This window comes from Polypterus senegalus, chromosome 2 (genome assembly GCF_016835505.1).
Source record: "Polypterus senegalus isolate Bchr_013 chromosome 2, ASM1683550v1, whole genome shotgun sequence".
Classification (NCBI taxonomy): Eukaryota; Metazoa; Chordata; class Cladistia; order Polypteriformes; family Polypteridae; genus Polypterus; species Polypterus senegalus.
In genome coordinates this window covers 142,373,734-142,388,545 of record NC_053155.1, presented here as the reverse complement: position 1 = coordinate 142,388,545, position 14,812 = coordinate 142,373,734, and the positions used below count along the sequence as shown (strand labels likewise).

At 36.5% G+C, this 14,812-nt stretch overlaps 1 protein-coding gene across 1 annotated transcript in view; it reads right to left on the bottom strand.

Annotated features, from left to right (window-relative positions):
- The window catches only part of si:ch211-269e2.1 (cohesin subunit SA-2), a 180,333-nt gene that overhangs the window by 46,478 nt on the left and 119,043 nt on the right, over positions 1 to 14,812 (bottom strand). Inside the window, exons 29-30 of the mRNA XM_039746272.1 lie at positions 13,649 to 13,788; positions 2,855 to 2,956 (exon numbers count right to left, since the gene is read on the bottom strand). Of these exons, the coding sequence (XP_039602206.1) occupies positions 2,855 to 2,956; positions 13,649 to 13,788 (242 nt within the window). The remainder of the gene's footprint in view (positions 1 to 2,854; positions 2,957 to 13,648; positions 13,789 to 14,812) is intronic.

Below are 14,812 nucleotides of genomic sequence, written 5' to 3'. Positions count from 1 at the left end.
ATCTCTAACCTGCTCAGGATGTGTATCGCCCCAATGTTTTTGAACCTTTTTTCTACATTCTACTTTGTCTTCTACTCTTTGTCTTTTCTTCTTTTACTGTTTGTCTTTTATTTCAACCCCCGCTTGGACCTGTTAGGTTTTCAATTCATCTCTTCAGACAAAGTCTCATCTCGCACGACTTGAAATTATCTCTCTGAAAATGTTTTGTCTTGTCTCGACCCCAAGATTTTTTTTATATAATTGAGAGATATCTAAGACATCATATGTCATTCATGCCTATGATAAGTATGTCTCTTGAAGTACTAGGGAATGACAGACTGTATATACATGCTGTGTATACATCATTCATGCGGTACTTTTGTGGTTAGGATCTGTGTGTATATGTATATCGATTTATGTGTGTGTTAATATTAAGGTGCGAAAGTAGACCAACCCAGTAACAAACCTGGTAAGTTCATGTATTCCTGGAGAAAGTAAGTAAAGGGAAGAAAAGGGGAATACCATGATAATACAGTATGTCAACATTTTTCAGTGTTCCCAAATTTTAAGACCAATCTAAAAATTCAACAGCTTAGCATTTTTAAGATAAATCTTTACAAAATTATTTAGTCGCCATTACAGAACATTAGTGTTTATGTAGCACTTTTTAAAGATCACGTCATAGCCAGATATTTTACAAAAATAGAGTTCAAACCCACAAGACAATGGTGCATAACAAGTGTGCTTTGAACTCCCATGAAGTACTGGACTCAGAGTGAATCCAGAGTGGAATGTACAGTACAGGTTATACATATTTAGACATCAAACTACTGTACTCCTCAGCACTCATGAAATGTCTTATTAAAATATTTTCAATTCAATTTTCCTTTCACCTCATTATCCTTTTACAGCATAAATCCACCCACATTGTAACATTTAAAATTTAAAACTCAAAATAACACCAATAAACATCCTCAATACATGTATACTTAAATGATTGAATTGAGAAATATGTCTTTATCAGCCTAAAGGTCAGGTGTTAATGAAAAAGAGAAAAATAAAATTCTTCACAGGCTCCAGCTTCTCTTGGGCAGTTGACTATTCAGTCTCTCCCTGGATTTTCCACAAAGCACTACAGGACAGGCAATGATTTGGTAAAATTTGATAAAATCTGACATTGGCCTAACAGTGGGTCTGCTACTAGTAATGACTGGTACCTTTCAAGGCTGTTTCCCATGGTCACCTTCTATTTAAATGTATCCACATTAAATTGAAGGAGCCAAGTTGGATTCCCCAATATGTGTATCCATGTACTCCTTATGACCTTATTTTTTTAGGTACCCTCCTCTACCATCCCAAAGAGTTAAATTGTGAGTGAGTAAACTATGCAATCACTGGGCACCCTGCCCATTGATGCCAGGCTAGAATGCTGCTGTCAGGGTCCTTCTATTTGAAAACTGACCAAGCGAAGTGCACAATATAAAAATATACTGATAAACACAAAAACAAAAAAATCACATAATAACCAAAGAAGGAGACTGCTTTGTACATGAGCCCAGTGTCGTGTCAATAGGTTTTGTGGCAGATGGCTGGGGCCCTTGCCAGATGCCTCCACGCTGGGAGCACTGGGGGAGCAAGTGTGGCCAGAGCATAACCCCCATGGAACGTTAGATGGTAGTCAACCCTGGGTTGCATTGGTGCCTTGGTCTCCCCTCCAGGACTTCATGGGAGTTGGAGTTTAGTACAGCCCTGTTGGGATCCACGGGGGCCGCCAGGGGGTTCTACAATTACTGCTGAGCACTGGAGAGCAGCTCTCCTGCCACTCCCGGAAGTGCTGCTGGAAACACATCATCAGACACCTAAAGCACCTCCGGATGCCCCATATAAGGGGCCAGCAGACACTACTCCGAGACCCAGGGTCAGGAGGAGGAGGACGAAGCTTGCTGAGGAGGAGTGAAGGAGAAAGAGAGAAAAGGACTGAGAAATAAAAGAAAAAAGAAACGAAACATAAAGTAAAGAACGTGTGTTTGTGCTTGCTGGGGCATTGTAAATAAATCTCATATGCTTTGGGACTTCTGTGTGTCCTGGTGTCTGTCTGTAATCCGGGCTGGAATATTTCACAGTGTATTGCCACATATATTATTATACTTATGCACAATTAAAGAATTCACATTAGCTGCACAGCTCTTGTTCAAAGCTGATTACACATTTTTTGTTTTAAAATTGAGAAATAAACCGTGGGGCTACAGAAGTATATGAGACCTAGAAATCATCATGTGGCCATGAAAACCAACAGAATTAAAATGTTAAGTGCTCCTAAGTAACTAATGGAGGGCCTATTCAATCCCAGTGCCAAATTCGCATTTGGAAGCAATTCTTGGATTTGTACGGACAAATCAGAGCTATAATGTGATTCTTAATAAGTGTAGCATGCAAGTTATTAAGTGGTTGCCTAAATGAACATTAAAATAACGTAATGAAACTTAAGCCATGCCGTTGGAAACAGCACATTAATTAAATGTTCATTTGAAAAACAAAGTCCATGTGATGTGAACAGGCTGAAATTATTAAAACCTTAATGAAACACTGTTTTTTTTTTCTTTCTGGCCCTAGAGACAACTTCCCAGCAGCATTATTAAAAGAAAGTCACTGGGAAATAGTGGAATGTTCCCATGTGAGCCAGAGCTCTTACATCTCAATGATCTAGGGAGCTGATGACAGGCAAGGAGGCCCTTTTCGTAGCTGGGTGCACTGGAATATGGGGCACATGTCGTTTGTGATCTGACAGAGAAAGGAAAAAAAAAAAAAACAGGACTGCCCTCAGATATGCCTGCATACTAAAGGAACTGGTGAGCAAACAATGGAGTTCACATACCTGCTGTAGACAGAGGGCCAGCGTCCTAGCACTTTGGATTTTGTCAATTTGTCTTGTCCTGCTCAGAGTCTCTTTGATGATGTCTCCAAAGTCATTGTAGTACTATTAAGAAACAATACAGACAGTAATGTGCAAAGTTTAATACTAAAAGAAGATTATTTTAGTTAGGGCATGAACATTTTAAACTGTGTTTAAATTATAGAAAAAACAATTGCTATACTTCATTTACATAATAAACTTAATAAAAGGATACGTGTTTATGTGTCCATCTGGTTGCTATGTCTCTGTCATGCCAACATACGGTGCATCACAAACATCTGTAGTTGTTGTTCTCATATGTAGAGAATACAGTGAAATTTCCATAAAGTGTTAATTGTGCTTGAGAAAGGCTTTATAAAGAGGAAAATTATTAGTTGTTCTATCTGTCTAAGACAGGTTCAAATTTAAGTAATCAACGTAGACCTCAGCATCAACATTTGCTGTGCATCATCTATTGGAATGCATTTTATAATGCATGTAGTAATAAAATTGCATTGCGTTTGTCACTTCAACTAACTTTAACATTGCTGTTATGAATACCAATGTATATACTGTATATACACATTATATTTGTTATTTAAACAGATGACACATCACTAACATTTTTAGTAATGCATTTTATTACAAATATTTTTGATGCATCATATATTGGAATGACAGAGACGTAGAAACCGGACGGACACTGAGACACTTGTTCTTTTATATGCAAATTATGTATAGAAAATGTTTTTCCTAGAAGGATATGCAACAGAAAAATATGCCTCTGAAAAACAAAGTAATCTGTAAAAGTCTTCATTCAACTATGCATCTGTAATTCTGGAGGCTATAGTAATGGCTGCATGCATGCTGCCTGTAACTTCTAAAGATGCTTTACTCTTTCCCAATCAGACGAAAGCAATTAGGAAACAAAAATCTGCCGGACCACCAGCATCAAGAGAGCTAGGCAAGATTCTGTTGTGTTTTTTTTTAAGAAATAGATTACTTACCATGGCTTCAGAAAAAAACAAAGGACTTCTGCACTTTACAAGAAAAGAGAGAAAACAACAAACGGCAGTAAAATAAAACCACAGTGCAGACAGGCAGCCCACTCCACTTCCCTTCACATCAATTTGTTTTTCAGACACATTACCTTTGCTCGCCAGTGCTTGTCTGTAAACTGCCTCTGACCCACATAGTGTGGGAAATGTAAAAAGGGATTCCACAGTTGTATTGGGGTGTTGGGTGGGACTGGGTGGTACTGCAGAGTCTCTGTATGTTACAGGTTACACCTGAGACTGGGCTCCAAAGCCTCTGCCATTCTCAGTAAAATATGATAATAAATTAAAATAAAGGCACAGATGAATTACATTAGTCCAGTGTCTAAAGCAAATATGGCATACTTTGCATTGTAAATATGATGCTCAATTTTATACAACTTGTAGAATATGACATACTATGTTAATGAAGTGTGAATTCTAGACAGATAAACACAGCAAATGTTTCTCATCTTAAATGACAGCAGTGTCTTTAAAAAAATTGCAAAAATTAGTTCAACGCTGCAGGAGGCATAGACCCTGATACCAAAAATGAAGTAACCCATGTGGTTAGCTGGAACCATATTGAATACAGAATTTACTATTGGAAACTTCAAATTTTCATCACACAAAAATAGAATTCTATTATTATTATTATTTTCTGCAGAAATATAGAATTCAGATATTATACCCAGACATTATTTAAAAATCAATGCAAAACAAACTATACTGCATTATATCTAACATAAAATAAATTTAATTCAATGCAGGGAGCCAAAACATTAACAGCAAGGCAGTAAGTAGCCCGGGGGGACAGCTGCTCATTGCAGGGTCTGCTCACATGCAGACTCATCCGGGGTCAATTTAGAATGAACTTAATACAACACACGTCTTTGGGAAGAGGGTGGAAAAACATGGAGTCAACAGAAAAGCCTGCACATGTACAGGAGGAAGGTCCAGGATACAAACCCAGGAGGTCAGAGGTCCATGAGGCAACAGCACCAACCACTTGGTCATCATGACGCACAGCAACCTAAATTATGTTTCCATTACATTTATGTAATAAAATAGACACTGAAGCATTCAATAACAGTAGTGCTACGTCTTCTAAAAGCTTGTGACTAAAGGATCAAACAATAACAAAGGTAACACACATTAGAGTGCTGGTATATTCAGTACAGCATATGAAAAAAACATAGAAAGCCAAATGTTAACATTTAGAGTTCTCTCAAATGCAGTTCAGCTTTTCATATAACCAAAACTCCTTCCAAGGTATCTCAGCATAAGTTCCTTGACATTTTAAAAATTATTATCAGGGTAGGGGGCTCCGCCCCCTGCTCACTTCGCTCACCCACCCCCAGGTTTGGTTTACCGGATATACAATTTAAAAAGATTGTTATTTTCATGGGAATTTTTACATATGCATTATTTTCACTTTTACTTTAAAGCTTTTGTAAAAACAATACTTACCTTTATTTCCAGCCCCGGGCGTGGTTAAATCGTTCTCGCAGGACGTATAACGCTGCTCGTGTTGTGAAGGGGGGTGGGTGAACACACGCTAAGGAGATGCCGTCGGATCATCTGCTGTCTTTCTGCTGCTGCTGCTGATGAGCTGTGTGTTCTGCTTATTGCTTGTTGTTATTTGAAGAGCTGGGAGCATATGATGTCTGTCTGCGCATTCCAACAACTGCTTGGTCTGATGTCCGTGAACTTGTTTTAAATGTTGTCTCACTGCCTTGTGTTGCGGGATGTCAAATTGTCTTCCAAGAAGATCACGTCTCGTCGCCCTAGTCTCCCTCCCAGGATTTTTTTTTATAATAGAGAGATATATATTTTGAGATATCTTAAACACATTTTCAAATATCTGTGTAATTTCCTGCATGTTTCAAGATATCTCAAATTTACCTTGCATGCATTTTAAGTTTTCTACTTCTTTCAATGGGACTTCCAATCTAATTTAAAATATCTTGAATTGCATTTAAGATATCTCAATATGTGCTGAAAGCTGTATTGAGATAACTGGAAATGCTTTTCAGATACCTAAAAAAGGATTTCTCTATGTAAATAAGGACAGGAAGCTACTGCGATATAACTACTGCAGAAATCCATTTGAGGTATCTTTAAATTTTAGATATCTGCACATACTATTTAGTGTTACGCATGAGAGTTTAGCGTGTGTGGCATTGGTGTTGGGTTAAACGTTGTTACGGAGAAGAATTTAAATATGACACCATGACCAATCCAGTTTCCAGTTGTCTTAGAATGAAGGAGAACCATCTCAGGGACTGATGAGGTCACTTCCGCTTACGCCCCACCTCTTCTGTTTTTGATCCAGTGCAAATACATCCCACTGACAGGAAGAGATTGTCATTCACAACTGGATCTTTGTGAAAGGTTCCCTTACTTTACTAGAAATGAAGTGCTTTACCACATTTCTTTATTGTTTCTTATCTTTCTTTTTCTTTTGTTTCCCAATGTCTATTTTACATTTTTAAGATCTCCCAAATGGAATAGCGGCCTATTTCAAGATATCAGGAAATAAACTTGAAATATCCAGATACGAGTAATTATGTTCTGCCAGCGGGGCTGAAAATACATCTGATGAGAAAACCATGAGATGGAAGTTAAACAGCAAAAGGGATAAACCCGGGAAAACAAGAATATGAGTGAAAGTGCCAAGATGTGAGATAAAAATCAAAGTCAAAAGTAAATTTTCACAAAAGTAATAAACAGCAACAATGTATTTCTTGTACAGCCCAAATGGGCTTTAACAGGTCCTGTTTTTTAACAGATGCCTTGACTTTTTAAAAAGCCAAGAAAAAAACTAAAAAAAATCCTCATAGGAAAACCTAAGAGCAAGAAATCTTGGGAAAACAATTCAGAGAAAGCTCCTCTCCCAGGCAGGTTGGGCATGCAATGGGCATCAAAAAATGGGGTAAATACATCATATAAATCAGAATACAAGTAATCCTCTTCACAGAGCTAGATGGCCAATCTTTACTTTCACCTCAGAAATATGACAGTAAAAACTACTTTGTTTGTGCACAGCTCTCCTCATCAAGTGCAGATCATCTTTCCAGGCAAAATACAAGAATAGCTTATATCACTTACTAAATACAAAACTATCACATAGGAGGATTCAGATTTGTTCAAATAAACCAAAAACAGTAGTAGTTAATTAATAAAACTAATAAACAACAATATCTGTCCATCAGAATTGTAGAACCACAACCACATTGTAGAATATGAATCAGATGAGGGCCACATTGTAGAATATGAGTCAGACGAGCCAGACACATTTGGAGTCCTGGAGACCTCAGCCAAACAGTAATATCACAAGAATACGTTTTTAGCAAAAATATTTAATAAGGTTTTTGAATCCACTTAATGGCTAAGGAAGTGCTTTTTTCTACGACCCTTTGGCCCGTAGTGTCAATTACCCACAGACACAGAGACAAACACTGCTAGCAACTCGGAAGGCTGTCATAGCAATGCTGAACTACGACGACGACAGTCGATAAAATACAAGATGGTGTCAAAAACTATCCAAAAAATTATATAACTGGAAATGTAAATGGTAAAATGTAAAATAAACCACAGAAATTTATTCCATGTATCCAAAAAAAACCCAAAATGAGTGATTATCCAAAGTGATTAAAATAAACGCACAAAAATGATTAATAAACATCGAACTACTGTATAACAATATAAAGATATCTGAACAATATAAAGATATCTGAAATGCATTTTAACATATCTTCATTATATTTAGAAATACCTGAAAATAGTTTAGAATTTCAAGATATCTTGAAATATATCAAATTAATTTTATGATATTGTGAAATGACAGGATGTACCAGTGAAAATATAGGCCATTTTGCAGGATGTCATTCTGAGATGTCTTCACTTGCATTTCAGAGACTTCACAAGACATAAAATTCGATTTTAAGAGACCTTGAAATGTGCTATTTACAAGCATTTTGAAATCTACTTGAATTATGTTAAAATGCATTTAAGATCTTAAAACAAAACATATTTTCAGAATTCTGTAATTTTAGGACATATGAGGGGGGCCCCAAAATTAAAGAGAATGTTTTAAAAAAAATCATATATTTCTCAGAACATTTCCAAAATTTAATCACCCTCCAAACACTCTCCCTGAGATGCAATAAACTTCTCCCGCCACTTTTTCCATTGTTCAAAACTGTTCTGAAACTCTACCAAAGTGACAGCCTTCAATGCCTCCATCATTTGCTTCTTGACCTCCTCTACATTCTGAAAATGCTTTCCTTTAAGGTCCCTTTTCATTCTTGGAAATAAGAAAAAAATCGCAGGGTGCAAGGTCTGGGGAGTGGGGTGGTGGTGGGAAACCACTGTCATTCCGTTTTTCATGAGAAACTGCCGCGCACTCGATGCTGTGTGGGTGGGAGCATTGATGTGATGCAGAAACCACTTGCCTGATCACCACAATTTTCTCTGCACTGCATCACACAAAAAAGGATAGTGCTTGGCCAAATGATGCAGAGAGGGCAGTCTAGTACAGACACTTAGTGGCAAATGTTGGAACTAACACCCCTTCTACCTCCAGAAAAAATTCTTGTTATTTTTGGGTCCCCCCTCATAACTCTAAATGCTCAATTGGCTTGCCAGAAAAAGCTCTTTTACTGCTTTGTTCACAATGCTTAAACTTTTATTATAGCTACATACTGTACCCTACTGGATAAGCTGTCACCCAAATATACAATAATAATAATCAAGTAGGAATTCAATCTGAGAAGAAAGTTACAAAGGTTTCTATGATATTATTTTTTTCTTCACTGTTATTATATAATTGAAATGAAAAAATTACAACTAAAGACCAACTTGAGGAGTACAACTATAGCTGATATCCATGCACACTTGCACATGTGTACTCCTAAGTTCTCACATATTGTGTCAAAAAGCTCAAAGTCAAAAATTAAAACAAATGTCTATGAGTTATGAAAAGCAAGAGACCTTGACTGTATAGATACAGTAGGTTATTTTTTCTTGTCAATATTTCTAACTCAAAATCTATTTTGCTGCAGTGTACATTTGTGATGTGTTTTTGTTATTTCTGAATGCTGCTCAAATGTTTCCCTGATTTCCTGTACACACCGTCTAAGTCAGGGTCCTTGAGCTCCTAAGGCACTTTTGAGATGATAAAGTAGAACACAAAAAATGCAAATCATTCTGAGATTTCAGGTGACATTTTGTGTACCAAGTATGGTAAATACAGTATGGCTTGGTAATTAAAACATCTAGGAATAAATGCACTATATAAACCAGAGTAAGTCATTTAACCTGCATGTGCTTCACAACCAAGAATATCTCTGCAAATTCTGCAAGGTGAACGGGACAACTAAAAATAAATTCTAACTGAAACAACACATCGGTGTGTAGTAAAGACACTGATTATTTTGTTGAACTGCCCTGATTCACTATAAATGTATTTCTGTATCCACAATATAAAGCAAACATCATAAGTATAAAATGGACAGTGTAGTGAAGCACAGGCAGAGAGCAAGAGACATCTATGACATTAAGCTTTCATTACTTTGTAGCAGTAAATCAGGAGTTTATGGTGAAACATGGAAAACAAAAAAGTTTAGTTATAAAACTTACCTTTGAATTAAACATTTTCATCTATAAATTCATTTTCTGAAACTGCTTTAGTCATGAAAGGAGGGTACAGTGCTGAAATCATTGAAGGTAGTATGGGACACCAATTCATCATAGGACACATCTTGGCACACAGCAGTCCAATTTAAATATACTATAATGAACCCGTAAAATGAACTTTTTACATAAGAAATTTGACAAACATAAAGCATGTTTGTTTAGCTCATAGATAAGCTGTCCCAATATCTATCTATTTTTCTTAAAGTTTGTCAAGGTTTCTGCTTCAACTACATGTCTCGGTAGCTTCTTCCGGACTCCCAAAACTCTTTACATAAAGTAATGCTTTCTGACTTCAGTCTTGTGGGGACAAAGTAAAAACTGGAAGACAGACAGACAGTTACAGATAAAGGTATCAAACTCAACCTGCTTGTGCTCTAGGTATTCGTATACATGTCAGTCTCTTTGAGGATTCATGGTTACTGCCATTCCGCAACCTTTACTCCACTTTTTTCTTTGCAATCTACAGCTAAGGAAGGTTCTCAAAAATTGAAGCAACCCTTATTCTCCTCTATTTCATCCTATCTGTTTTAATTCTACAATCCGGTTTCAAACCAAATCAGTTTCTGTGCAGTTTGTAAATCTCTGAGATGCATCCAAGAAACCTGTCAAAGTTCCAGTTAAATGGGATTCAGATTTCAGATTCAGAATCTCCTTCCCTGAGCTAAGATTCAATTTTTAAAGAAGTCAAAAATTCTTCCAAAAATCCAGTCACAAATATATCTAGTATAAAATTGTTCATAGGATTTACACAACTATCTTGAAACAATGCTTAAGGGGTTTTGCTCTGATCCAATTTGTAATTTAAGCTCCCTTAAAGTCCACAGGTCTTTTTTTCCATAGGTAATGGCTTTGCCCTCCCCGATCATCTGTGTGGTCCTCTATTTCCACACCTCTTTCATTCACTTTGGATGTTTCGATTTCCTGTTCTCCATAGCTTTTTCTACCTCCAGTCTCTTTTAAAGAGGCTCTTCAGTCTCTCCTAGCATCTGACTAGAAAAACTAACATCAATTTTCAATACATACCTTGAGGAACTGATTTTATAGCTTAATTCTTGTAGAACTTTATGCTGCTCATACTAATCTCTCCTTGCCATTTACTATATTCTCTCTAGAAAAAGGAATTGCACTTATTAAGAATGTCTGTTTTCTTTTAATCAGGATTCAGGAAGGCATAGTGCTGTGAGTACAGAGTATATTTAATTTTCTCTGCTTCTTTTCTCAGCCTGTGTGAGATGAGGGGGTGTTAGTGGGTCAGGGACTTTCTTTTCTTTTTGATGTTTGTTGTTCCCCTTTTTCTTTTCAAAATAATGTTAACAAAGAAGAAAAAACTTCAGGAGGTGAGAGGCAATAGCTTTGAACATGCTCTTAAACCTTTTTGGTCACTTTCCTTTGTGTGGTGCCTAAGTGTGCCTAATAAAGTAGCCACTAAATTTTAGCCAAAGACATAAAAGATTTTTTTTCTTTTAAATTGATGATATTGATGATTTTTTGTTTATACTTCTACTGAAGTAAGGCAAACCTTTACACAAAGTCATTTTGTAGTTGTATGTGTATTATAAGACTGGAAAGCTTTCAAACAGAACGATGGAACTCTTCAGCCAGAAACCCATGCACTGCCTTCTCTACCTCATCCTTATATGACAAACACACTGCTATGACAAGCCACTGTCAGAGGTCCAATTACGGGGAGTACTGCAAAGTTGTGTGATGACTAATTGTAGACTGTAATACAAAACACTTGATATTAACAGACTGCATTTCATTGTGTATGTTTAAAGTACAGTAGAATAGTCAATTTTAGGTATTAAAGTTTATTGATCAACTGATCACCAAGGTTGCACTACAAAGCTTACACCCGAGACACTGCAAAAGATTTTGCAATGTTGGTAAGCAAGTCTAGAATTGTTAGCCACACATTTAGAAGTGTATGGTCATGATCAGCTGGTGGTTCATACAAGAAGATCCTTCTTTACCTGCTTTTCACAACTTCCTTTTCAAGAGCTTGCGCAACATATTCACTAATGTTCACAAAACACTTTCATTACCATATACAGGGTGTCCCCAAAAAAATATCGGAGTTTTAAAGAGCTGTAGCTTAGCACCCATTCATCGAAGACTGTAGAGCAACCTAGTGGCATCTTGATGAGTTAATCTAGTTTCATTTCGTATAGAAAAAAAGAATATCGGAGTTTCAAAGAGCTATATTTATTGAATTATACAAGCATATACAAAAACTGTTATATTCATGTGTTTCCTGCGCAAAAAACGTTAGTCTTGGGGGAGTCTCATTCCATAACTGCATGAGGGTTTTCTTCACCCCAAATTCATACATTATGACGATTTACCTTCCCACTAATGTGAAACGTGGCCTCATTACTAACAAAAATCTTCATTGGTCTCCAAATTTTGCTGGATGAAAGTTGAAAACTCAACTCGACGCGTCTTATCCCCTTGTCTAAGAGCCTGAACCAACTGCAGATGATACGGTTTCATAACCAACCGGCGTCGGAGAATTCTCCATACACTTGACTTTGGTATCTGTAACTCATGACTTGTTCGTCGAACTGATTTCGATGGGCTCCAAGTGAACATACTTTGTACTTGGGCGACATTCTCAGCAGAGGAGGAAGTTCGAGGTCACTTGATGCTTTTGCCTTTGCAGATACACCCAGTATCCCAAAATTGCCAGTACCTTCGATGGATTTTATTGTCATTCGAAGGGTCCCTTATTTTTGAAGAAATGCCTGCTGCACAGTAACAACCGATTGAGTTCTGGCGAATTCACAAACACAAAAAGCTTTTTGTTGTGGCACAGCCATAAATGTAAACATAACTAATCGAAATAACACACTGTTTGCTTTTTGATAAGCACTAGTACTATCTAGCGGCAACAAAATGAAACTAGATTAATTCGCCACTAGGTTGTTCTGCACTCACCAATGAATGGGCACCAAGCTACAACTCTTTAAAACTACGATATTCTTTTTGGGACACCCTGTATTTCTACAAAAAGTGAACATCCAGAGTGACAGTTGTACACAAAAAGCAATATTTACCTGCTATTCAGAATATATCATTGGTAGTATTTTCTCATATGCCACTTGCACCACTTTCTGAAATCCACAAGATTATGCTTACCATATCCTTTTAACAGATTTTTTTTTTCATAAATGGAGATATACTAAGAGTGGGAAGTATTGCCAGAAATCCATATCATGATATAATTAAAAATTCTGACAGTTTTAGTACCTATCAGAATCATTCATTTGCATGTATTTTCAAACTGAAACATACTTTTTCACCTCCCCAGCTTGAACCAATGAAAATGCAGTTTTCTTCTTGCTCGTTCACTCAAGCAACCACTGAGAAAACACCAGGTAAGACATACTCGCCCGCTTTAAACATGCATAAATTGTCAAACTTGTTTTATTCAATGCAGAATCATCTGGAATCAAATCCAACACTGATTCACCAACCAAGGTGAACCAGAGATCATTCTGGTTAAAATTCTTAAGGGAGTAAACTCAACTTACTACACACAGTTCACATATAAATCTACACACAAACATTTTGCTTTTATGACACTAATAGACCAAACAAAAAAACAGATTTCCAGTTCCATTTGCATACACAGACTAGCATATTTTGTGTTTTGCTTTAATTTGTTTTGCAAGTTTTCCATACTGATGTTTTTTGCAAAATATATACTGAAATATATAAAAATATGTTATCAGGTCTGGTGGTCGTGAGTGTGCTATGCAATGAACTAAGTTCATGTCAAAGGGATGGTTCCTGCTCAAAGCTTTAAAAGGTCAGATGGACAAATTAATGAATGGAAAAAGGGTAAGAATAAGTATGACCTAAACGAGAAAATTTACAGCTTGAAAATGATTCAAGAAAATTAACTGTGGTGACTTTTTCAGCTGTCCCTATGGCAAATAAGAAAAATAAAATCTACTGAGAAACAAAATGATGTTCTAAATTACTTTCTCAAGTTAACAAAATATTCCAAAGCCTAAGAGAAACAAGTAAATGTGTTTACCTTCATGTACTGTTTAAAGATTTCAGCTGCTCCATTCATTTCCACAATACCATTTACAACAAGTTTGCAGTAAGAAGCCAGCAGAGTTCGTCTTTTATGTAGATTATTAAGTTTACTGGAATCTTCAGTGATGTCGCTGCCTGAGAGAAAGGAAAAAATCTTTTGCGTTATAAAATCATAGGGAATAAACAAATCTTAAAGAGATAAAATCCATCCATACTAAATCTTATATGTCTAAAAGATAAAAAAATATCTGCAATAAGAGAATATACACAATCTTGGAGTTTTTGACTCTATGTGAGCCCATTTAACTTCGGTAAGTTAATGTCTACAGTCAAACAACCTGCTTCTTTAGTTCCTAAGAGACAACTCCATTAATCTTCTGTGAACCATAAGAGTAAATCTCATTCTATCAGGATAGTATTCAGCTTAACATTAAAGGGCTTCCTGCTTATGCGTTTAAGTTTATTACAATTTTTTTAGGTTTTAGGCCCAATAAAAAACTAAACGGTAGCAGAATGACTATAAATTTTCCAGAAAAACACATTGTCTTATTTCGGATCAGCAGAAAACTACAACTGCTCTTTATTGGAATTCCTACAGTGGCGAACATCAAAGAAATCAATGTGTTGAGTTAAAAGTTTATTATGCTGTTTACTTATCATTTTTACATAACCATAATAGGTACTATCTCTATGTATATGGAGCAGCAGCTCTAACTATAGGTGGCTATAAATTTGGACTGCCAATGCCCTGGTGGGTCAGAAAAATGTGATTTTTTTGTTTGCTATTTTAACTCCTTAGTTGCACTGTTCTCCTTGCTGTGTTATCCTCTTCGCGAGTATCAGCTACAGAACAGGAAGGAGAAATGCTCTACTGTTTAAGCAGTGACAAGAAACGGGTGTTGCTATAAAGAACAGGGATGTGGCAGAGTCTGCAGGTCACTGACAGCTAAACCACTCCAAGGTGTAGCGTTCAGATTCACACCATCATAGAGATGGTGATTTGTTTGGTGGGAACCCCAAGAATGCATCCAACATTGGCCAAACTCACACAGAGAGAAATGAAACAACAGTATATAAATGAAGCTGTATAAAGCTGTATATTAAATGAAACAAAAATATAAGCAACAAATAAATACCTAGCAATAGACACTTGCGACAA